This window comes from Macaca thibetana, chromosome 1 (genome assembly GCF_024542745.1).
Source record: "Macaca thibetana thibetana isolate TM-01 chromosome 1, ASM2454274v1, whole genome shotgun sequence".
NCBI classification, from domain to species: domain Eukaryota; kingdom Metazoa; phylum Chordata; class Mammalia; order Primates; family Cercopithecidae; genus Macaca; species Macaca thibetana.
The window spans coordinates 6,179,715-6,202,747 of record NC_065578.1 but is presented as its reverse complement, the minus strand read 5'-3'; the positions used below and the strand labels follow the sequence as shown (position 1 = coordinate 6,202,747).

Sequence of the window (23,033 nt, the reverse complement as noted above, 5' to 3'; positions counted from 1 at the left end):
CAAGATGAAGAAATTCACTGCAGGCTCCAAAGCAAAGACTGTCCAGCTTGCAGATTTTAAATGTTTAGTTTGTCCTTTGGACGTTCAAGCAGAAAAACTGCCGCCAAGGTACGGTGTCTGTGCTGCAGGGGCTTGGGCGAACAAACTGGCAGGGTCCCCGACAGGCCCCTCTATATCTGTTCAGCAGATACAGTTGGGTGCCTGCAGACCAGGGAGACTGGTGGGCCCTTTCCCAAGGCCCCAAACAAGACACATCAGGAAGGGAGGCCTGGGCAGGACTGGGGGCTGTAGTGCTCCACCTGGCATCACTGCCTGGTCACACACCGTGCTGCCATGCCTCCATCTCCACCACCCAGAGGCAACGGTCACCCACCATCCAGTCCCCAAGTTGATGGGTTTTGATAGAGGACTGCAAAGCCTGTGTCAGGAGCCGGTCAGCTGGGAGCCAGCAGGGCTGGAGGGTAATGGCAGAGGCTGCCCCACAGGGGCTGGCAGGTGAGCATGCATTGCTGTGCCGACCTGGTTCCTGCCCTTCACGCCTCAGCGCCCATGCGCGAGCTCTGCCCACATAACCTGTCACGTCCTGTTCATCGCCCAGCCCTTCCCAGGGGAGTCCCCCTTGCTGTCTCCCTCCACAGTGCACTGCAGCTTCTGGAACTTTCTTAGCAGTGGCTGTGCTGCTCGAGCTTTCTCTTGCTAGGTCTATGTGGGTGGTGGTTCTCCCTTCCTGGTTTTTCAGTCTTCAGGGAGGGTCTGCGTCTCAGTCCGTCTGTCACTGTAGAGCCCCACACAGCTCCTGTGTCCAAAGACGACTGCTGACACAGCAGAGCTGAAGGAGAGATTGTGAAGTTCTCTTCTAAAGGATGTCACCCCAGGAGCCCACGCCTGAGGCTCCCAGGCACAAAGGTCCAGTTGCCATCAAGGCTCGGGCCCTACGTGAGAGGTCACACAGCACTGTTCCTCTAAGTGCCCCTCATTCAGGAGGCAGCTCATGGCCAATCTGAGTGCCAGAGCTGCACCATCCAATGGAAATAGAACCTGAGCCACAACACAAGGCACGTGTGTCATTTTAAAATTTCTAGAAGCAATACCTAATGCATGCAGGGCTTAAATCCTAGAGATGGGTTGATGGGTGCAGCAGGCCACCATGGCACATGTATGCCTACATAACAAACCTGCACATTCTGCACATGTGTCCCAGAACTTCAAATATAAAAATATTTTAAAATTTTCTAGAAGCTACATTTTAAAAGGTAAAAGAAATTTTAATAATATTTTATACTTTAACCCAATATATCCATGAGAGTATGATTTTACTAATTTTTAAAAAAGTAGTCACGAACTATCTCATACTCTTTTCCCTACTAAGTCCCTGTGTGTTTCCCATGGACAGCCAGCCCCTCTAGCTGGGCTCAGCCAGGTCTCAGGTGCTCGATGCCGCATGTGGCCACCATACTGGATGGCCAGCTCTAGATGCAGACATCACAGGAATCCGCAAACACATATGCCTTCTGGAGCCAACGACGGCCATCCCGCTGCGCCCTCTGCATCCCTAGCTGCTGACTTTGAGCCCCACATGTGAAGGAAGCTGTCCACAGCACACGCTTCAAGGAGAGTAGGGCTCCCTGCCCCCTGGGTCCACCTCTGAGGTGATGAGCCGTGTCCCCTCCGGTGTGTGGTGAGGCTCCCATCTGTGCAGGGAGGGCCACGCAATTCTCAGAGGGGCTGGACTCACCTCAACTTCTCAGCCCCGGCTCTCTCTGCTGCCCCCATTCCCTCCCCAGAAGGAGCTATGCATTGCAGGATGTGTCTGTCTCAACCCCATAGAAGAGTCCAGCCCAGAGAGACCAGCCTCGCCTCCCAGAACTTCCCTGGAGCAGCCTTTAGAAAAAGCCAAGTGCCCCACAGGCCTCTCAGACAGTCCGTCCTCCATCTGTCTTCAAGATACAGGCTCAGTGTCAGGGAGGGAGAAAGGTCTTTAGTGCTCACTGTAACAAATTAAACAAACAACAACAAATGTATACATGTGTGTACGTATATTTATATATATATGTATTTATATAAATATCTCCTGAGTTCAACTAATAAAAATATCTCTATAGTCTATACAATCTCAGATATATTTTGCACACAGAAACATGGCTTTTCAACCAAAGTATAATTTCTTAAAGTTTGGTTTTCATGAGAGTTCTGCACAAAGGTTTTATCTATAAGGGACCAAAGCTGAGGGGGAAAACAGGGAAAAAAAAAAAAAGCCAAGGCTCCCCTAGCAGCTGGCCCCAGCATCTGCTAGAGCCACAAAATGCAATTATATTACTCCCAAACGAGAAGTAAAAATATCTTGTTTCCAATCCTCTTGGTTTTAAGACTCATACTTAATGTCCTCTGGGTATTTCAATGGTGCCAGATCTCTGTGTTATGTACTTTATTAGGGATGTGTGAATGTCATATTAATGACTTCTAACCAACATGTTTACGGTGAAGGCAAGTTTTCCCAGAATCCACCACTCGCTGCACTTGACAAAAAATAATTGGCCTTAATTTAAATAAATAAATAACCAGGCCCTGCCCTCTCCCAGTGACGTCTTCCCCACTGGCTTTCTCCAGGGCACCAGTGCATGAAGGTGGAGGGCCCTCCCCCAGGATAAATAGTCCAACCCAGGCCCAACAGGGCAGGGCTCCCATCTGAACATTCCTGTCCCTGTCCACTGATGTACTTCTCAAGCACCCAACCCTGCACAGGATGTCCTGGACCCCCACCCACAAGTCTAAAGCAATACCCCCAATCTTGCTTTCAAAATGACCAGCTCTTGCCATCAACAGCTAGCACACAGAATGATGGGTTTTTTTATTATTATTATTTGCATGGAATACAACATAGCTCTACTCTGACAATTTATGAGAGCAGCAGTGGTTAAGACTGTAAGGATCCAAGGGTGTCTGGAGGACTGTCTACAAAATGGTAACTAACAATTCAGAATAAATTCCTAACAGCCTGGTCTTCTGAAATGAAGCATGGCCCCACTGACTGTCTGTTATTTAGACATAGTAAAGCATTCTTATGACTATCAAATTACCAATCAGTGAAGAAACAATGAGCCACCATAGAAACATCCACAGCCAGAGTCAGTAAAGGAGCAATTCACCCGGTCTTTCACTCATTTATCTACTCATTGGTTCAATCATTCAATGAATTATTGAGCACCTACAATATGCCAGGCACTATGCAAGGCCCTAACAATACAAAGACACATGAGTAATGGCCCTGGGAAATACAGCTGGGAAGACAGACAGGGGCGCAGGATCCAGGGTTATCACGTTCAAGTACAAAACAGACAAAGAGTGCCAAATTAGCAGCACAGACAATGTGTCTATACTGAGAAGAGAAGGAAGGGTTGTGTCAAGGAGCTAACATTTCAACTGGGTCTTGACGAGTGAGTAGGAGGTTGCCCAGCAGACAGGTGGCCAAGGTATCAGGGAAGGGAAAGAGCATAAGTGAAAGCAGGAAAATGGGAGTAGCAAATGTGTTCAGGGAAATCTGAGTAATATAAAGTAATGAGAGTCCACAGGACAAGGAAAAGAAAGGCAGAACTCAAAGCCAGGTGGAAGGCGAGGCGCCAAACTGTGGAGGAATTCAATGCCAGGCAATGGAGTTTTATCCCCAAGAACCAGGGGAAGGTTTTTAAGCAGATGGGAGACACACAAAGAGTTGTGCTATCTATCTATCTATCTATCTATCTATCTATCTATCTATCTATCTATCTATCTATCTATCTCGAGATGCAGTCTTGCTCTGTCACCTGGGCTGGAGGGCAGTGGCACAATATTGGCTCACTGCAATCTCTGCCTCGTGGGTTCAAGAGACTCTCCTGCTTCAGCCTCCTGAGTAGCTTGGATTACAGGTGCCTACCACAATGTCCAGCTAATTTTTGTATTTTTAGTAGAGATGGGGTTTCACCATGTTTGTCAGGCTGGTCTCAAACTCCTGACCTCAAGTGATCCACCCACCTCAGCCTCCCAAAGTGCTGGGGTTACAGGCATGAGCCACCACGGCTGGCTAGCTGTGCTTTTTAGAAACATCACTCTGGTGGTGGTGGCCTGGCAGAGAAGAGGCCACTGATTGGAGACCATGATTACAGCCCAGGATAGAGGCAATAGATTCTGCACTAAGGCCGTGGGAGTGGGGAAAATGGAACAAAGCTGAATGTTTTCAAAAGCAAAGTAAATGGGGCTTGAAAACCCATTGGCTGGGTAAATGAGGGACAGTGAGGCAGTGAGGACATCTCAGAAGCAAAGGTCACAAACTGGCGGCCCAGGGACTGACTCTACCCAGAGATGTGCCTGCTTGGTCCACACAGTCTCCTTCCCATTTGGCTTATCTGCCAATGTTTAAAGACTGAGGGTCAGGGATTTCCAGCTTCTCCTGAAAAATAAAGTCAGGCAACCCCAGGCCTGCAAGCTACACAGCATCCACTGCTTGGATGGGCTGGGAGCTCAGAGGACCGCCACCTCGACCCGCTGGCTTTCTTCACTGTCATGGCTGGCTTGGATTTGTGGGACCTTGACCTTGGGGCTCCTACTCTGATATTTATGGCATTGGAAACTGGGTGCATTGTAAGACCATGAACCAATATAGGAAACCCAGAAAGAAATAGATTTTAGAACAGTACAATGTTAACCAGAACACTCATTGCCCCTTAATTCAGTGACATGTGCTGATGAAGTCAGACCCAAGATTGCCCCAATTTCTATTTTGATGTTGTTCCAGTCGTCAATTTATTATTATCTCTGAGTTCCAATTTCACCTTCCTTTGTCCTTCTTTGTGATATTGAAGCTGGACCCTGTACACATTTCTCCTTTGCTGGCATAGCAGAATGTTAAGCTTCGTCAATAGACAGCAATGACGTGAACCCGCAAGATGACAGTGGCAATGACACATCCCTTGCAGACTCTTACCATCATCATTATTATTATAATCATCACTATTATTCAGAGTAGAGTCCAGTGGCCATGAAGATGAGCTCCAGCTGCACCCTCAGGACACAGTCACTCCACTGGCAGGCTGCTTTAGACCAGCTCTGTTCTAATTGACGTCCTCAAGTGACAATGAGCCACTTCTACAGACCACTTCCGGCCCAGGCCCTTTGGCAGGCAACGTGTTCCTTTGCTAGCCATGCACTCTTTGAAGAGGTCTGAATTTCAGCCAATGTCAGGGAGAGTCTACTAGTCTTTATTTGTTGTCTACTTTTCCTCAGCCTAGAGATAGCAGCTGCTGCTTTACCCCTGATATTTTGGAAACACTTAGAACTCTCTTCTATCTCCATTAGTAATCAACCACACTTCTACTAGCTAGAGAGTCTTTATATATTAAATTTTCTGTTCAAACAACCAAACATGGCTTCTGTCTCCTGATAGGATCCTGACTGATATAAGAATAATCCACCAACCTGGTGGTTATTCACCACCAACATGGTGAAACTCCGTCTCTATTAAAAATAAAAAAATTAGCCTGGCGTGGTGGTGGGCACCTGTAATTCCAGCTACTTGGGAGGCTGAGGCAGGAGAATCGCTTGAACTCAGGAGGTGGAGGTTGCAGTGAGCTGAGATCATGCCACTGCACTCCAGCCTGGGTGACAAGGGTGAGACTTCATCTCAAAATAAATAAATAAATAAATAAAAATACAAAAATTAGCCAGGTGTGGTGGCGGGCACCTGTAATCCCAGCTACTTGAGAGGCTGAGGCAGGAGAATCACTTGAACCTGGAAGGCAGAGGTTGCAGTGAGCCAAGATTGTGCCACTGCACCCCAGCCTGGGTGACAAGGGTGAGACTTTGTCACAAAAAAAAATTTTTTTTTTTAATAAATAAATAAATAAATATACAAAAATTAGCCAGGTGTGGTGGTGGGTGCCTGTAATCCCAGCTACTTGGGAGGCTGAGGCAGGAGAACTGCTTGAACCTGGGAGGCAGAGTTGGCAGTGAGCCGAGATTGTGCCGTTGCACTCCAACCTGGGTGGCAGAGCAAAACTCCGTCCCAAATAATAATAATAATAAATCCACAGTGCTGAAGATGTTTACAATCTCACTGATGTGTGATCCTAGAAAACACACTAAAAAGTAGAGGGAGAATAAAAAAAAAACATACCTGAAAAAGAAGCAGCATGTATCTGGGAGGAAATATCAAATTGCCCCAGTGAGGTCTTTATAGCAAGTTTCCTAGATGCCAGCCAGATCACAGTTTGAAAGGCACTGGAGGAATATATGTCCTACCTTTTAGTTTGTGAGGAGACCTGAATCTACCTATTTTGAGAGATTAAAAAACATTTCTTTTAGAATAGAAAAAGTTACTTCATCTCCCTTTGGTTGTATGATTTGGGGGAAGTCACGTGATAGTTCTATGCCTCAGTTTCCTCTAATGTGTGCCATGAATCTATACCTATTACTTCATCTACTACAATTGTGTTATCCCATATTTCAGGGGTTAAAACCTATTTTTAATCAGCATCATGGAGGTATAATTTACATACAATAAAATGTACCCCATTTTAAATGTATAGTCCAGTAGATGCTGACAAATAAATATATTATGAATCTATCACCATATTCAAGATGTAAAACATTTCCAGGACCATGTAAGGATAACTCACTCTATACAGAATTCTACACTGACAGACTGTTCCCCCTTTCGGCACTCAAGAGATCCCATTCCATTGTCTTCTAGCTTGCATGACTTCTAATGAGAAGTCTGCAAGAATTATTGTCTTCGTCCTCTATAATTTGTCTTTTTCCCGTCTTCTAGCTGAGTTTAAGATTTTTTCTTGCTGGGCACAGTGGCTCATGCTTGTAATCCCAGCACTTTGGGAGGCCGAGATGGGAGGATCGCTTGAGGTCAGGAGTTTGAGACCAACCTGGCCAACATGGCAAAACTCATTTCTACTTAAAAAAAAAAAATTAGCCAGGTGTGATGGTGTGTGCCTGTAATTCCAGCTACTTGGGAGGCTGAGGCATAAGAATCGCTTGAACCTGTGAGGTAGAGGTTGCAATGAGCCAAGATTGCACCACTGCACTCCAGCCTGGATGACAGAGTGAGATCCTGTCTTTAAAAAAAAAAAAAAAAAAAAAAAAATCTTTATCACTAATTTGAAGAAATCTGATTATACTGTGTGTGCCATTCTGTGGTTTCTTTGTATTTACCTTGCTTGGGGTGTGTTGAGCTTCTCAGATCAGTGAGTTTATAGCTTTTGTCAAGTTTGGAAAGCTGTCAGCAATTATATCTTTAAATAAAGAGCGTTAGGCTTTACTCTGGCAGGCATTTAAGTTACTTGTGGATCAGCCTGACCCTCTCAAGGCTTATTTTTAATCTGTGTAAAGGGTCTACAGCACCACCTTTACACAGAAATGCTGTTACCCTACTGTTATTGCTTCTTCCTTCTGGAGTCTCTACTGAATGTCCCAAATATTTAAGGACAGCTCCCCAATAGGGCTGGTCAGAATGCAAATACTGCAGAGTCCTGTATGAGCTCTGTGAATTTTATAATCCCTATGTGCATTTTGTCCAGTTTTGTGGAGTTTCACCTCACACATCAATGGTTTAGTATTCAACAGAACATTCCAGAGCAGCCATAAAAGTTTCTAGAGCACTTTCTCTGCTAGGCCTTCTCCTGTATGATATTCTGCCCTGCAAATTCTAGATATATCAACCTCTCCAAACTCTGGTATCCGTCTCCTCAGCTCAATGAGATCACTGTACTCTTCTTGGAATACCTCCCTGAAGATACGGTCTTGAAATGCCTCCATACAGAAATACAAAGTGATTGTATTTGTATGGTTTACAGTCTTTTTTTTTTTTTTTTTTTTTTTTTTTTTTTTTTTTTTTTTTTTGAGACGCAGTCTTGCTCTGTTGCCCAGGCTGGAGTGCAGTGGGGCGATCTCGGTTCACTGCAAGCTCCTCCTCCCGGGTTCACGCCATTCTCTTGCCTCAGCCTCCCGAGTAGCTGGGACTACAGGCACCCGCCACCACATCTGGCTAATTTTTTTTTTGTATTTTTAGTAGAGATGGGGTTTCACCGTGTTAGCCAGGATGGTCTCAATCTCCTGACCTCATGATCCGCCCACCTCGGCCTCCCAAAGTGCTGGGATTACAGGCGTGAGCCACCGCGCCCGGCCAGTTTATAGTCTTCTCTTGGCAACCACAGTCCTACTCTGACTATCATTTAATAGCTGAAAATATTTATTTCACAGGTTTTATCCAGTTTTATAATTGTTTGTAGCAAGAGGATGAATCTAGTCCAAGTTATTCCACCACGGTCAGTGTCAAAATCTCATCATAAATTTTTAGACTTTTATCTTATTCTTTGAGAGGTCAGCAATCTTTCCAGGAAGGACATAGCCCGCCTAAAGAAACAGGGTTAAAACTTTGAGGGTGCCATTTTTGTCTGAGATAGGCTATCATAAGCCTGTGGGGATACAGACTTTCTCAAATATCAAAAAGTGAGAGGGAGAGAGAGTGTTTGAAGACGATTCAATACTGATTCTGCCTTCTTTAACACCAACCCCTCTTCACCTCTACCCCCAGATGAAGATGTAGGCTTGCTGATCCAAAGGTTCAGTTCAAGAATCAGAAGAGCCTAAAAGAGCACAGATTGTTGTTGTAAGTCCTTCTAGAACAGTGATATAAACCTGAATATAAAACAGAAGTAGTGTTGCAAGAATTTGGCTTCTTCTTCAACCTTGGCAGGATTCTATGTGCATAGAAAGTGTCACTGACAGCCACACACTGCCAGCTCCCATTAAGAACTAAGGACGATGGATGAGCTATGCAAAAATATGCTGCATCCACTTGGTCTTTGTGTAGCCACGTCCCTTTAAGATAAATTCTGAATCCATGGCTAAATAAATCAGGAATTTATATCAGAGAGAGAGAGTGTGTGTGCGCGCTCTTCCCACCCACAAATAACCCCACCCACGATGCTGAAAAGCTCCACTGACACCTCTGCTTCAGAACATTAACCAATACAGCCCTTTGGAAATGGGTTGTAAGTCATTCAAAGAAGTCAGAAAAGGCTTTGATGGTGGCAGACAACAGCTCTGGTGCCTACAGGAACAGAGCAGAAGTGGGCATTTTGCCTCTCTCCAGGCCCTTCCAGCCTCCAAGTACAGCAGAGCCACCTAACTCCGAGCAACCAGGTTTCCTTGCAGAACAACACCAATGCTCATCCTAACCCTTCCCCCAACACAAATCCAATAAAACTAATAAAAACAGAAGCGAGCCATCTTAAAATTAACACATCCAAGATACAAGCAGAAACCATTGATCAAAACCTCCTATCTTCCCTCACAGCCGACAGCTCCAGAGAAGCCCTAACACCCCATAATGGAATCCCATTATCTACAAAAGAAACTCGTTCCAGAGGAGAGTCACAAACAAAGAGAGAATCAAAGGAGGCTGGCAAAGGGGGAGACTCCACCACTCCCCTCTGCTCCCATAGAAGGGGTACAACCCACAAGCAGAGACAGCCATTAGAACCGTGGCAAGGGGGAGGCACTTTCCACAAGTTACAAAACTGAGAATGAAATGAAGGCAGAGTCCAGTGGGGAAGGAGGGTGTGAGAGCCTGCTTCTTTCCATCTGTGCAAAAGCAAAACAGAAGCTTCTTTCACATAGGGAGAAAATAGGGTCCAAAAAAAGAAAAAAAAAAAAAGAAAAAAAACCTTTCCTTAAATTCCAGAACTGCCTGCTTTTGGCAAACATAGGGATTTCAGCCAAAGTAGGGAGCAAGTAAGATTCATTAGCAAATGCCTCAAATCCTTAATTCACACTTCAAACAAACAAGTTAATTGTGTAGCTAACAGAGTGTGACTTGATTACAGGCCACTGGTGGCCATTAATAGATGAAAGGTGTCTGGATTTCAATAGGGTTTGAATTTCATAACCCGCCTTCATAAGCTGAGTTCAGATTAGTCACCACCTCTATTTGCTAACACCTGTGATCGTGAATCCCACATGACAAACAAGCACCCCAGCTTTGAGCTTTTGGAATTGAAGAGTAAACAGGAGGAGACTTCATGAATTTCACAGAGGTAATTGTTCTACCCTGCTTTGAAGAGGAGTAGAGTTCGGTCTCAGAAGACCTTAACATACGCATGAACACAGCCCTCCTGGCTGACACATGACTCAGAAGGCCCGCTGCTATGTTGCCTCTGCAAGGATCCCTTGGGAAAGCAGGATGGGACTGGGCTCCAACACTCACATATTATTAATCAATCATGCCAGCACCCCATTCCCAAAGACATGAGCCTGGGTCCATGTGAAAACTTAGTTCAAACTAAAAATGGTGGATGTGTAAAAAAAACTGGCCACTGATAAGTCTATATCAGTCTTCCTTTTGACCAGATGGGTCCTATCCTTAGAACCTCAGATTTTATTAGAAAGAAAAGGAGATATCTTATTCCTCTTCTCTTGCTCCCTGATGTTATCAAGCAGTAAGATGAAAGATAAGGAGCACAAAAGCTCATATTGTGTCACCTGAAGAGCAGCATGGGCTGCAGGGAAAAAACACAATCAAATATATCTTCCTGAAAACCTTGTGATGCAGTGATGCACATAATGTCAAAGCTATAAAAAGGGAGCTTGCTTTTCAAAGGGTTACAACAGAGCAATAGCAAGAGGAGGAGGACTAAATTTTTTTCTAGTCATGTAAAAAAGAAAGAGCTTCCAATAAAGGGAGGCCCTTCTTGTCCAACGTGATGATAGTCTACAAAGTCAGTCCCAGCAGATCTGCAGCCAGAGACACTCCCAGGAGAGGAACCCTAATGCAATATCCTTATCCTCATCTTTAATGTTCCACTAATTCCCTGGAGATCTGGGTCAAGCATTAAAGGGAATATAAGCCATGGTGAAAACCTAGGACTTCTCTCCAAGAAGCTTATGATCTAGGAAGACCAGAAACCTAAGTTAGGGTCTAAAATCACTGAGATTGGGCCGGGCGTGGTAGCTCACACCCGTAATCCCAGCACTTTGGGAGGCCGAGGTGGGTGGATCACCTGAGGTCAAGAGTTCAAGACCAGCCTGGCCAACATGGCAAAACCCCATCTCTACTAAAAATACAAAAATTAGCTGGGCGTGGTAGCGGGCACCTGTAATCCCAACTACTAGGGAGGCTGAGGCACAAGAATCACTTGAACCCGGGAGGTGGAGGTTTCAGTGAGCCGAGAGAGCAACACTGCACTCCAGCCTGGGCGACAGAGCAAGACTCCATTGCAAAAAAAGAAAAAAAAAAAAAATCACTGAGATTGAAAGTGCACCATGGGAAGTCAAAGAAGAGCCAGGTCAACACAGGCTGGAGAAGTCAGAATAAGGAACCAAAATGTGACAGCAGGGAAAGGAGAGCACAAGACAGGGAAGGGAGCAGTGGCTGCTGTCCTTGGTCCTGAACCAACACCGTGTTCCAGGGCAGTAATTTGACTGCTGCGATTTGTCGTAACCAGTGAGTCCTGAAACCAGTTTAAGGTGGAAATTGGTATTGTTTTAATCAAATGGAATAGAGTGGAGTGGAAAGTATCAGAGTGCACCATAGGTAACACTGTGTTCTTAAACTTACGTTCAGATATTATAATCGTAAATAAATATACGTGTATGTGTTATGGGTTATAACATGAAATACATTTCTGGCAACTTGTTAAGGACATAGTTTTGGCAAATCATTGCTCCAGGGCACAGTTTTCTCTTTCCACTCTTGGACACTGAAGACTTCGGACCACTTTTTACAGGAATTATGACCAAAGTTTTGACCAAGAGGCAGTGGTAGGAGAGAACACAAGATGTAAATCAAGAGAAACAAATAAATAGAGAATGAGAACCATTAAGAGATTGTGAGGGCACAGCTGAGAATAGGTTGTTGTTGTTTTCACTTAACAGTTACCAAAATTGTTGGGATATTTTTCCTGAAAAGTTGAAGTAGGAGGCACGTCTCCAGCTCTACTTCCAGTTCCACGTGGGGTTTCAAGAAGAACATGACTGCATGCCAGCTCACCAGAGCCCTCACATGGGAGGCAACACTGTCTGCTAAAGGGTGTCTGTCCCTTCATCCTTGGTCCTCACACCCAACGAAGGGCTTTAATGTATGTTCAAGGCTTTAACTGTAAACTGGGACTAATGATCATTCCTATGTGAGAAGGTGGTTATGAGGATTAAATGAGCTAATTTACATAAAGTACTTAAAATAGGGCCTGGAACCCAATGAATGCTATAAAAGGGTTAACTATTCCTACCATTTCACTTGGATATAAGTTGAGATGGAAAACATAAAGATTCCATGGCACATAGCCATTAAAAACATTAATGAAGAATTTAATGCTTACACTAACAACGTCGAGGAGAAAAAGCAAGATACAACACTATATAACAGTATTATCTCAAATATGCTTTTAAAGAGTTCATAAAAGCATTGGAAGAAAATTCACTAAAACGTTAACAGCAGTTGGATTTGGGTAGGAGGCCTTAGATAAATTTCTTTTCTGCATATTTTCTTCTATTTTCCTATTTTTCTACAATTAGTATGTGTTTTTATAATTAGGAAATCCTATACTTCAAAGACAGTAACTCAAAGTCAAAATGGCTTTAATCTTGAAATGTGCCATTTTGCAAGACAGGCAATAAAACTGAATACAGGAACGAGGGAAGCAGCGTGTTTCATTTGCACAGCCATACAGATAAGCCACCACTTAGCAGGAGTGTGGGATTTCTGACTTTCTGATCTTTCTGTCATTTCACAACTGCCAAACTGGGGAATTTACCCAAACTTTCGATTGACTTCCAACCCCAGGAGGGTAGAGGAACAGAGATTACCTTCAAACACCCAGGACACAGAAACACCAGGGCAGATCCTCCTGTCCACTCCTCAATCAGACAGGCTGTAGTCAGTACCAGCAAACCTTGTAAGCCCTTACTGTGTGTTGAGCACTGAGTTTCCAATAACATTTCATTGAATCTTCTCAGTAACTCTATGATAGAGATGTTGTCTTCGTCCCCATTTTACAGATCAGGAAACAGAATTTTAAGAGTTAAGAAACGTTACTATTCCATCCTTATACTCCCCTTCAAAGCAAACTTCCTTTGCAGAGTGTTTATATCGGCTGCCTCCAAGTTCTCTCCTTCCATTCTCTCCCAAACCCATTCCTATCAGATTTTTACCTCCACTATTCCATCAAGACAACTGTTGTCAAGGTCATCAATGATTTCCACATTGCCAAAGCCCACGACAAATTCTTAATCTTAATTTCGCTTGCCCTACCAGCATCTTTTGATAACCCTCTCTCATTGAAATGTCATCTTCACTTAGCCTCTAACAAGCCCACTCTCTCTTGACCTTCTGCTTTCTCTGGCTGTTGCTTCTCAGTTTCCTTTGCTGGTTCTTCCTCATCCCCTTGTCCTCTAAACATCAGATTGCCCTGAATCTCCCCTGGGCCTTGTTCACCATCTCCACTCCCTCCCCAGTCATCTCACCCAGACTCAGAGCTGTAAACATCATCTCTGCACTGACTACCCCAAAATTTACATTTTCAGCCTAAACTTCTCCCCCTAAACTCCAGGCTCCTATATCCAGCTGCCTATTAAACAATTCCATCCAAATATCTTCTAGGATCTTAAACTTTACACACTTCACACACGAACCTTTGATTCCCACCACCACACCCACACTCACACCCCTTCTCTTTCTGTAGCTTCCCCCATCTCAGCAGATGACACCACCACCCTGACAGTGGCTCTGGCCACACATCTGAGACTCATCCTTGTCTCCTTTCCTTCGGAAACATTAGAAGCAAATCTGTTCACTCTACCTTCAAAATATGGCCCAAATCCAACACTTCTCCCATCTTAATTGCTGCCCCCTTGGTTTAAGCTACCAGCACCTCCTCCCATCTAGATGACGGCATCTGCCTTTTGGATCTCCCTGCCTACACTCTTGTTCCTTCACATTAGTCAGGGGGACCCTTTAAATGAGCCCCCATCTCACCCAAAGTCAAAGCCAAGGTCCTCCCAATGACCTATCTGTCCTGCATGACCTGGCCTCATGACTCCACTGATCTACTCCTTCCACCCAGCCACACAATCTCCTTGCTACTCCCTGAACAGACAGCAGGCTCCTGCCCCAGGGCCTCTGCACCTGCATCCCTTGTGCCTAGAAGAAACTCTTCCCTCAGAATCCTACTTGGCTCACTCCCTCACTTCTTCTGGGTCACAGCTCAAACACTCCCTTCTGGGTAAGGCCTCTCTAACCACCCTATGAAATAGCAACATCCCCTGACACACTGCCTGGCCCTCCACCCCACTTTCTTTTTCCTCCACAGTCAATAGTCCTGCCTGACGTGCTGCAGTGTACTCTGCATTTTGCTATACTATCTGTTGAAAGCCTTCTCTAGTCCTCACTGGAATGCAGAGATTTTTCTCCATTTTGATTACTGCTATATCTCCAATCCCTACAACAGCACCCAGATTTCATAAATATTGAATGAAGAAATGAATGAATGGATAAATGAATGAATGAGCAAGTAAACCTATTCAAGGTCGCACAATAAATTCTGGTGCCAGGTTTCAGATTTGGGACGCGTGCCTCGGGAGCCCACACACCTCGCATCCATACTCCCCTGCCTCTGGCTGCCAAGACATGTTGCCTGACAACCTCGAAAGTCAGAAATAGTCAACCAGCACACAGTCAGGGAGGAAGATGGTATAAGCCCCCATGTGGCTAATGGAACCAAGTATCTGAAATAAGATGTTTGAATTGGAAAACTGAGGACATACGGTCATGACAGTAAAACCACGTGTCCATTCAGCTCAGCTGGGACAGGTCAGCATTAAGAGTGGTCATAGGGCTGATTTCCATGTAGACCTGGGTACCCACAAAGCACAGAACAAGGATTTGTCCTTGATTCCAAGAAGGCTCAGGAGATGCAATGCAGAAAAGCCAGCACGACTCCATCTTCACCACTGGGGAAATCACCCAAAGCCCTGATCCTACCAGCAGAGCCAACAGCCTCTGCTTCATCCCTCAAAGACAGCTTGGACAAACACTTCTATCCTCTTTGCTCATTTGGATAATGGTCCCCCAGGCATGAGGGCATGGGTATTTGCAGCACATTATGGCCCAAATCCTTTGTTTTAATTGGTCCCAGGCAATTCCACTTTTAGAGCCTCCTTCCCTTACTTGCTTTAAAGAGTCAATCTCTGAATGATCCAATAGGAGCCCAGAGAGTAGATAAGATAGTGAGACTAATCTATAACATTTGTGTTTAATGGTTAGATATTAATTGGCTTTTTTAAAAGTGTGTAAATCGGTCCATTTTTAGTCTTTCTAATCTGTTCGTTCTCATTAATGAAGGAGCAATACTCATCAACAGCTCTGCACCACACATCACCTTGTAAAACTATAGTCCGTTTATTTTTAAAAAATAGAATAGATTTATCACGATTTGAAATACAGAAAGTCATTAAAATAATAATTAAAAACACAACTACAAGCACAATAAAAGTTTCATGATAATAAACTACATTTTAATGTATATTAATTCCCCTAATGATTTACTCCATACATCTTACAGGGTCAAATCAATGTCTGTACCAAAAAAAAAAAAAATTCAATTAAATTCTATTCACTGTATCTTTCAAGTGAGTCTATTGTTTGCTTTTGTCTCCTATCAGGCCATTTGTCAGTTGTTCTAGCTCAAGATTACAAATAGAGGGGACATGGCCCCATCAAGGTCAGAAGAAACACGTCCAAATCCTCCCCAATCCACCTTCACCATCTCCTGTGCATTTGTCACTGATGACCTTGTTCGAGGAGAGGAGGAGGAGGGGAGGGCTCGCTCCAGTCCATACTCCTAAGCAAGCCATAGGTCTGCAGGCTCTGACTGGCACGCTCTCTCTCACGCTCAGCCAGCCTGTGGGCTTCCAAGCACAGTCCAAGCGAGCCCCCTGCAAAGAGCAAGCTCAGACTGTCCCTCTTTCAACTTCCTCTTGCCCCAAAACACACACCAAGTCAGCGCCTCTCTTCCAAAGCTCACTTCCCCTCGGTGTTCAGAGCTAGAAAAAGCATATCTGCTTTCCAGTCCCCTGCACCAAAGCAAGTCTTAACCTTGACTGAGTGATTTTTCTAGACTTAACACTCACAATCTCCATGCTGAGAAAACACTGCTGGCGACAGTTTGACAAGCTGGAGGACTGCCTGGCGGAGGCGACTGGGAGGACTCCCTCTCTGGTCCCCTCCCTATAACCCACCCTGCCCAGAGATGCCTCGGAGCCAGCAGGAAGACCTGGGTTCAGGGCCAGGCCTGGGTCTGAGTTGCAACCTGGGATCATCGGCTCAACCACTCCCTTTGCTGGTGACCACTAGGGGGCAACAGGCATCACCGTGATGAGAGAGAAGGTCGTGCTCAAAAGGTTGTGCAAAGCCAGAGGAGCTTTCGACTTTGGAAGGAAAAGAAATCACTGCAGAGTCTCATTCTATCGCTGCGGGAAGACAACAGCGACCACCAGTATCACGCCCATTTTTCAAGTCAGGAAAAACAAGTAACTGAATGAAAAATGATTTACTACAGGACCCAGCATGAATTAGTGTCCAAGCTGAAATAAAACCAGACGTGGCTGCTGCATATTCAGGCTCTTTCGTGAATTGCCCTGAAAGTCCAGAAAGTGCAGTACAATATCCGCGCCTCCCTTCTGGCCCCTGAGGAAAGGAGAGGCCCGTGCAGCCCCCGAGGCTGGCGACTCCGGACACTTACAGGCCCCGCCTCTCAGAAGAGCCCGTCCTGCTCCAGAGAGCAAAGGGTGCATCCTTCCAAGGCAGCTGCGGCTCACCCGAGGACCCGCACATCCCCAGCCGAGGAGGGCGAGAGGACGTGAACCAGAAGGCCGCGGCAAGGCTTAGCAGGCGCAGAGCTCTCATTAACCAAGATGGCCTCACGCTGGTGCCAGGCTTTATAAGTCTCAGCTGCACAATGCTTTTTAAAATATAGGTGCAATTTGGGCCTGTGGTTAATACTGTTTAATTTTATTTTGAACTGAGTAATATTTTCCCAAGCTAGGCCCAGGGTAAGTCTGGCGTCTCAGCTCCAGACTTTGCTGATTTGGCAAATGAACCCAGTTAGCAGCCATCCCCAAGCCCCCACTACCAGCTCCTCTGCCAGTCCCCTGTTCCCACTCCGCGCTCAGAGGCCACAGTACCCCCAGAACTTGCTGTCCAAGCTCTCTTGTTCTGCCTCGCTCACAGGCACCCCACTACCCTACAGAGAGGCAGACAGGCAATGTGGCCCCTGGGACCAGACGGCCCAAACCGTCCACTGACCAAAGACCTGTCTGTTGGCTGACCCTTGGCCCAATTCATGTGTTTATTCTCCCAGCAACTACTGAGAGCCCCGTTACTCCGTGCCAGGCCCTCTGCATCTCATTTAGGAGGTGAGGCTCCAAAAAAACAAATTGCATTTTCTAATTCTGGTTCCACCACTTACAAGCTGTGTAACCCTGGGCAAGTCAGTTAACATCTCTGAGTGTCATATTTGTTCTTGGAGGGTCTCTGCAAGGGCTAGGTGAGATGAAGCACCTAGTCTTCCGCATAGCGTGTGGCATGCAGGTACTCACTAAATGACAATGGCCTCTTCGTGGTGAAGGATGACACTCTTTCCCAGTTGCCTTTGGGTTAAGGGAACAATCATAAAATAAAGACATTGCCGGAAATGGGAAAACACTCCTAGGATACCGGGGGCCCAGCAGGGTCAAGGGCATGGCGGGAGGTGTCTGAAACTTGCCTTTCCTGCTCGCCCGCTCTGCGGAGGCCAGGCCTGCATCCAGCTTGGCCATTCCTCCCACTGTCCCTGGGTTCTCAAGCAAGTGAGTGAACAAACAGAGGGAGCAACCTAGAGGAGTGTGTCTTCCTGCTCCTCAATTACCTGCACAAAAACACGTTGATAAATCTGCTTGGCCAAAGCACCCAGTAAGTGCTAGCACGTAAAAAGAAAGAGAAAGATTTTCACACCCAGCATGCTAAGAAATAAGAAAATGACTCATAGTCCCAGGGCAGCCTTTGGAGTGGCTGGCAGGGCCCCTGCCACTGAGAGAGGCCCTGGCAGGCTAATTGGGAGCTGGGAGTTGAATTGGCTGGATGTTCAGTAGCCATGAATTTTTCTGAATCCCAATAAAGTGCCTTTTACTTTATTTGCCCAGATTATTTATAAATGGATTTTTCAATAAAAAAACAGAGCTCAGGATGCATGATGGATTTTCTCTGGCACCTCGCATAGGGCACGTTCATCCCCATCGCAGTCTGCCTGGCCCAACAGTACATGCCTTGATCAGGCCGTCCTCTCTTTGGGCCACAGATTGGCTTTCAATAATTTCTCAGAAGCCCGTGGGTAGTCACTAAATTTAAACTCATGTCCGTAAAACTCAAATTCAACTCAATAAGCATTTATTGATATCCTACGACATGCAAGATATTACGCTCAGTGCTGTGCTGGAGATAGGTGGTGGAAGAGGAAATCCAAGCATCTTAACCGTCTTGCCATTTAGAAAAGAATGTACTTGTGTACAAAACTGAGCACAACACAATGAGCCTGGAGAAAGGCTAAAATGACCACACCGCTGCATGAATACGAGGGCAGATGTCTTTTGCTTTCAAACTGGATATTTTGGGCTGCAAAATTACAGAAAATCCAACCTAAATTACCTTAAGGAAGAAGGAAAATGTATCATCTCATGTCACAAGAAGTCTGGAGGTAGCGTTGATGTCAGCTGGGTTCCTTCTCTCAGCTCAACCATGCTATGACCTTGGGCTGGACCTGCATGGCTGCAAGGTGATCATAGCAGCCTCCCACAACCATCACATTTTCCAAAGTCCAGAAGACAGAAATCATACACCCTTTTTTAAGAGCCAGGAAATTGTCCTAGAAGTGCCTAGACATCTCACTGGCAGTAGCTGAGTTACAGGCTGCCCCTAAACCAATCACTGGCAATCACTGGGCTTAGATCTAGGTTTATCCCCAGGGACTGGAGAGGACCCTGGCATCTCCCTAGGAATTTGGCCACTGACACCTGAACACAATCAAGGTCCTATCAGCAAGAAATAAGAGGGGAATGCTATTGAGGAAACCATCAAAAGTTGCCCTTGCCTGGAAAAACTGATCCTCTCAGAAGATGTTCTGGGTTAAAACTAGACAAACAGACACACAATAAAAGTGAGGAACTTATCTATGTTGTTCTTTGCTGTATGCCTTGCAAGAAACATGGTGCCCGGCATGCAGCAGACACTCAAATATCTGTTGAATGAATGAATGCTGGAATTAAACCAAGAGGCCGGCTGAGAATAGATTCAAGATCATTCAAATTCCCCGCAGATTCAGAGAAGCAGGACAAGAAGAAGAATTCAGCAAGGAAGAACCTAATTGGTTGCATTGAAGCCTGGTTAAAGAAAGACAATGCTTAAAGACAGGGAACTTCCCAACGAGTTAAAGGAGCCCTATTTGTCTAGCACTGTCCAGGGAAGTGAGACCATGAGTACAAGGGACAGGAACTTCCCAGCCCCGGGAGAGGCCTTCATCCCTAGGAAGCAGAGATAACTCCTCCACCTTTTCCATGCCATGGATTTACCAGCCCTACCAACAACCTCCCTGCCTTTGTGCCAATTCCCAACACTCCAGCCAACTTTTGATGAGATGGTGCTATGGGTAAGGGGGTGCCCCAGGTGGGGACTGGGATGCATTCCAAGCACAGGGAAGGTGTCTACCCTTCACCACATCTTAATAACGTGACACCCAGTTTATGTGCCCATCCAGCAGGAGTCAACTGCTTACAAATCAGATGGTGCTTCCAGGCTGAGAGTCAGCGATAACAAATGTCCTGCCTTGATCTAATCAAACCAATGTAAAATAGCAAATACAATCACCTGGGTAAAGGACAATGCCATGTTCCTCTAAACTGAGCCTATGATGCTTCCCATATGACAATTTAGCCCAGAAAGGAAGTAAAACTTTCCTTCCCTTGACTTTACCTATTATTCAGGAAAAGTCCAGGCCCTGAACGTAGGGCTAACACAGCCATTTGGGAAGCTGACTGGCCCGTGTCGCAGATGTTGTTAGCATCAGGACTTCTGAAAGAATGCAACTGTTTACTTAACAGACAAATGGACATTTAATATTTAATGTTTTCTCTTTAAGCAAGGAGTCAGCTTCAACTTCCTGCACTTTGCAGCCTGATGCAAGTTCTACCAAATCCATCCAGAACATGGGAAACGGGGGAAGCATTTCATTTTCAGAGGTTACTGGCTCTGTGTTGAAAATGTAAGCATGATTATCTTGAAAGCAGTAAAATCTGATCTATAGATTTTCTTAGATCTTTCCGTCAGTGTTGACCAGAAACCAGAAAAATGTGTCTCAACTTCTTTAAATGACACACCCTGTTTATCAATCAAAAGTGTGTGTGCCTTGTCCCACACTGTAGACCCCGGCGTGGTGCACAGCCAGCCCACCTGAGATGAGACACGGAGGGTGGGAAGGCCCTAAGCGTGGGCCAAGGCCACCAGCTGCAGCCCCAGGAGCCAGGGATGCCCCTGTGATGCTGTCGCCTCGGGAGAAGAAGAGGGAACCACTAGAAAGGAGAAGATGAACTGGAGAGCATCAAAGGGCCAGAGAGAAAAGACCCCCTGGAGAGGGTGGTCTCAGAGAAGAGGGGCTGAACTGGAAGCAAGCAATTAGGACATAAACAGGTATGAGGTCAAGCTCAAGTGGCCTCAGATCCCAGGCTCAGCCCCTCTCGGTGGCCAGTCAGTTCTGGTGTAAGCACCAGCAGGTCTCATTTCTCCGCCTCGTGCTTGCTCAGGGTGCCTGAGGCTCAGCTGCTGCCAGCAAGCGCCAATGGCACAGTCAAGGTTAAGCCAGTGCTGCGTTCTTCTCCATTTCACACCCAGTCTTAAGACTGCTTTGCTCCTTCACAATGTAGGGGAATGGACAGTGATAAACATACCTTAAAGGCCACTTGCTCTTTGACAGGAGAAAACCGTTTTACCAGGCTGAAAGAAAAATCATTATTTCCCTGATTGGTCTCTTCTGCAGTCAGATATTTTGACCTAGGGCTTCCACCTATCCACTGACCCATCTCCCTTTTCTGGATTCTTCCAATCAGCTGACAGGGACTGCAGCAACAAGGTGCACCTCTCTCCTCTCCCTTCCTTCCTATGGCCACGAAATAAGAACCCCCGCCTGCTCCAAGTAGAACCCCTCCAGCTGCGCCCTGGATCCCATCTCCTTTCCCCTCCTCCAGGACCTCACTCCTAAAGTGGGCTTTCTTCTGCATAGCTGACCACTCAAATTTAGTTTCTCTTCCTTTCTCCCTCCAGCCCTCTCTCCTTCCTCCATTCCCATCCCCATTCTTTTTGTCTCCTCCGTATTCACTACAAAACTTCCGGCTGGCCACCCTCAACCCCTAGGTCACCAAATCCAATGATGCCATTCTCTTATCTCAGCTTCTCAGTGGCCAGGCCCTCTGGGAATCCTCATGGGCCATCCATCTTCCTGCAACACCTGGTTCCCCCTTCTCTCTTCTCTGCTCCATCACCATCTCCTTCTCCTTCCCCTGCCCTCTAAGTGCCTGAGCTCTGCCAGATATTGTTGATAACTTACAAACTCAGGTCTCAAGCCTAGGTCCTTCTGGGAGCTCCTGGCCCAGGATCCGCCCGCCTACGTGGCCTCTCCATTTGGCTGTATAACGAGCATTCCACATGTAATATGTCCCACAGAGATTTTTTTTATTTGCCTCCTCAAACCTGTTTTTCCCCAGGCTTTGCCTTCTCAGTAGATGGCATTGCTGGTGACCTAGGTACCGAAGCTGAAAACCTACAAACTCTGTTGGTTCTAACTCTGAGGGACATCCCCAAGCTGTCCTCTTCTTCTCCCCTCTCAGATCCTAAGTGGCTGCCATGTCTTGCCTGGATGGCAGCAGGAGTCACCCAACCAGCCCCTAGACCAGCAGGACCTCAGAATACATCCATGGACTCCTCTGTCCTCCTACAGCCCCCACCATGCCCTGAATGGGACTCCCGCCACCTCCCCCACCCTCCGGTGCCAGCATGCTCTGCAATCTCTGGACTCCAGCCCCCCGCCTCCTTCAGCCCCGGGACACGCTTCGCTCTTTCCCATCTGTTTGCTGTCGCCGTTCTCTTTACCCAAAATCCTCCTTTCCTGGCCTTCCACCGGCCACCTTCCTCTCTTCCTTCCCATCTCAGCTTAAACTGCTGCCTCCTCAGGGACTACCCCCTCCCTCCCCAACCATCACCCTCCTCCCAGCACTTCTTCCTCTGCAGCACTTCCCACCAGGGAAATTCGCTTTATCTATTTACTGACTGCTATGGACTGAATTGTATTTCCCCAAAATTAATAGGTTGAAGCCCCAACCCCCAATGCAATGGTATTTGGAGGTGAGATCTTCAGAAGCTAATTAAGATGAGACAAGGTCATGAAGGTAGGTGCCCTCATGATTATATTAGTGGCTTCATAAGGAGAGAGGGAGAGGGAGAAGGAGAGAGAGAGGGAGAGGGAGACAGAGGGGGAGAGGGAGACAGAGGGAGGGAGGGAGGGAGGGAACAAGAAGAGGAAGAAAAGAACAAGAGGAAGAAGGAGCAGGAGGAGGAGCAGGAGGAAAGGGGAGAAAGAGGAGGAAGAGGAGGGAAGGAGGAAGAGGAGGAGGAGAAGAGGAGGAGGAGGAGGAGAGGAGGAGGAGAAGGAGGAGGAGAGGAAGAGAAGGAGGAGGAGGAGAGGAGAGGAGAGGAGGAGGAGGTGGAAAAGGAGGAGGAGAGGAGAGGAGAGGAGAAGGAAGAGAGGAGAGAAGGAAGAGAGGAGAGGAGGAGGAGAGGAGGAGGAGGAGAGGAGGAGGAGGAGGAGAGGAGGAGGAGGAGGTGGAGAGGAGGAGGAGAAGGAGGAGGAGGAGGTGGAGAGGAGGAGGAGAAGGAGGAGGAGGAGAAGGTGGAGGAGGAGGAGAGGAGAGGAGGAGGA

At 46.4% G+C, this 23,033-nt stretch overlaps 4 protein-coding genes across 12 annotated transcripts in view; 2 read left to right on the top strand and 2 right to left on the bottom strand.

Annotated features, from left to right (window-relative positions):
• Positions 1–23,033, top strand: part of DNAJC11 (DnaJ heat shock protein family (Hsp40) member C11) — a 708,487-nt gene that overhangs the window by 241,889 nt on the left and 443,565 nt on the right. The window lies entirely within an intron of this gene.
• The window catches only part of CAMTA1 (calmodulin binding transcription activator 1), a 1,003,074-nt gene that overhangs the window by 664,511 nt on the left and 315,530 nt on the right, over positions 1–23,033 (bottom strand). The window lies entirely within an intron of this gene.
• VAMP3 (vesicle associated membrane protein 3) overlaps positions 1–23,033 on the bottom strand; it is a 707,779-nt gene that overhangs the window by 676,043 nt on the left and 8,703 nt on the right. The window lies entirely within an intron of this gene.
• PLEKHG5 (pleckstrin homology and RhoGEF domain containing G5) overlaps positions 19,708–23,033 on the top strand; it is a 614,078-nt gene continuing 610,752 nt past the window's right edge. Inside the window, exon 1 of the mRNA XM_050787081.1 lies at positions 19,708–19,724. Coding sequence (XP_050643038.1) covers positions 19,712–19,724 — 13 coding nt within the window. The 5' untranslated portion in view covers positions 19,708–19,711. The remainder of the gene's footprint in view (positions 19,725–23,033) is intronic.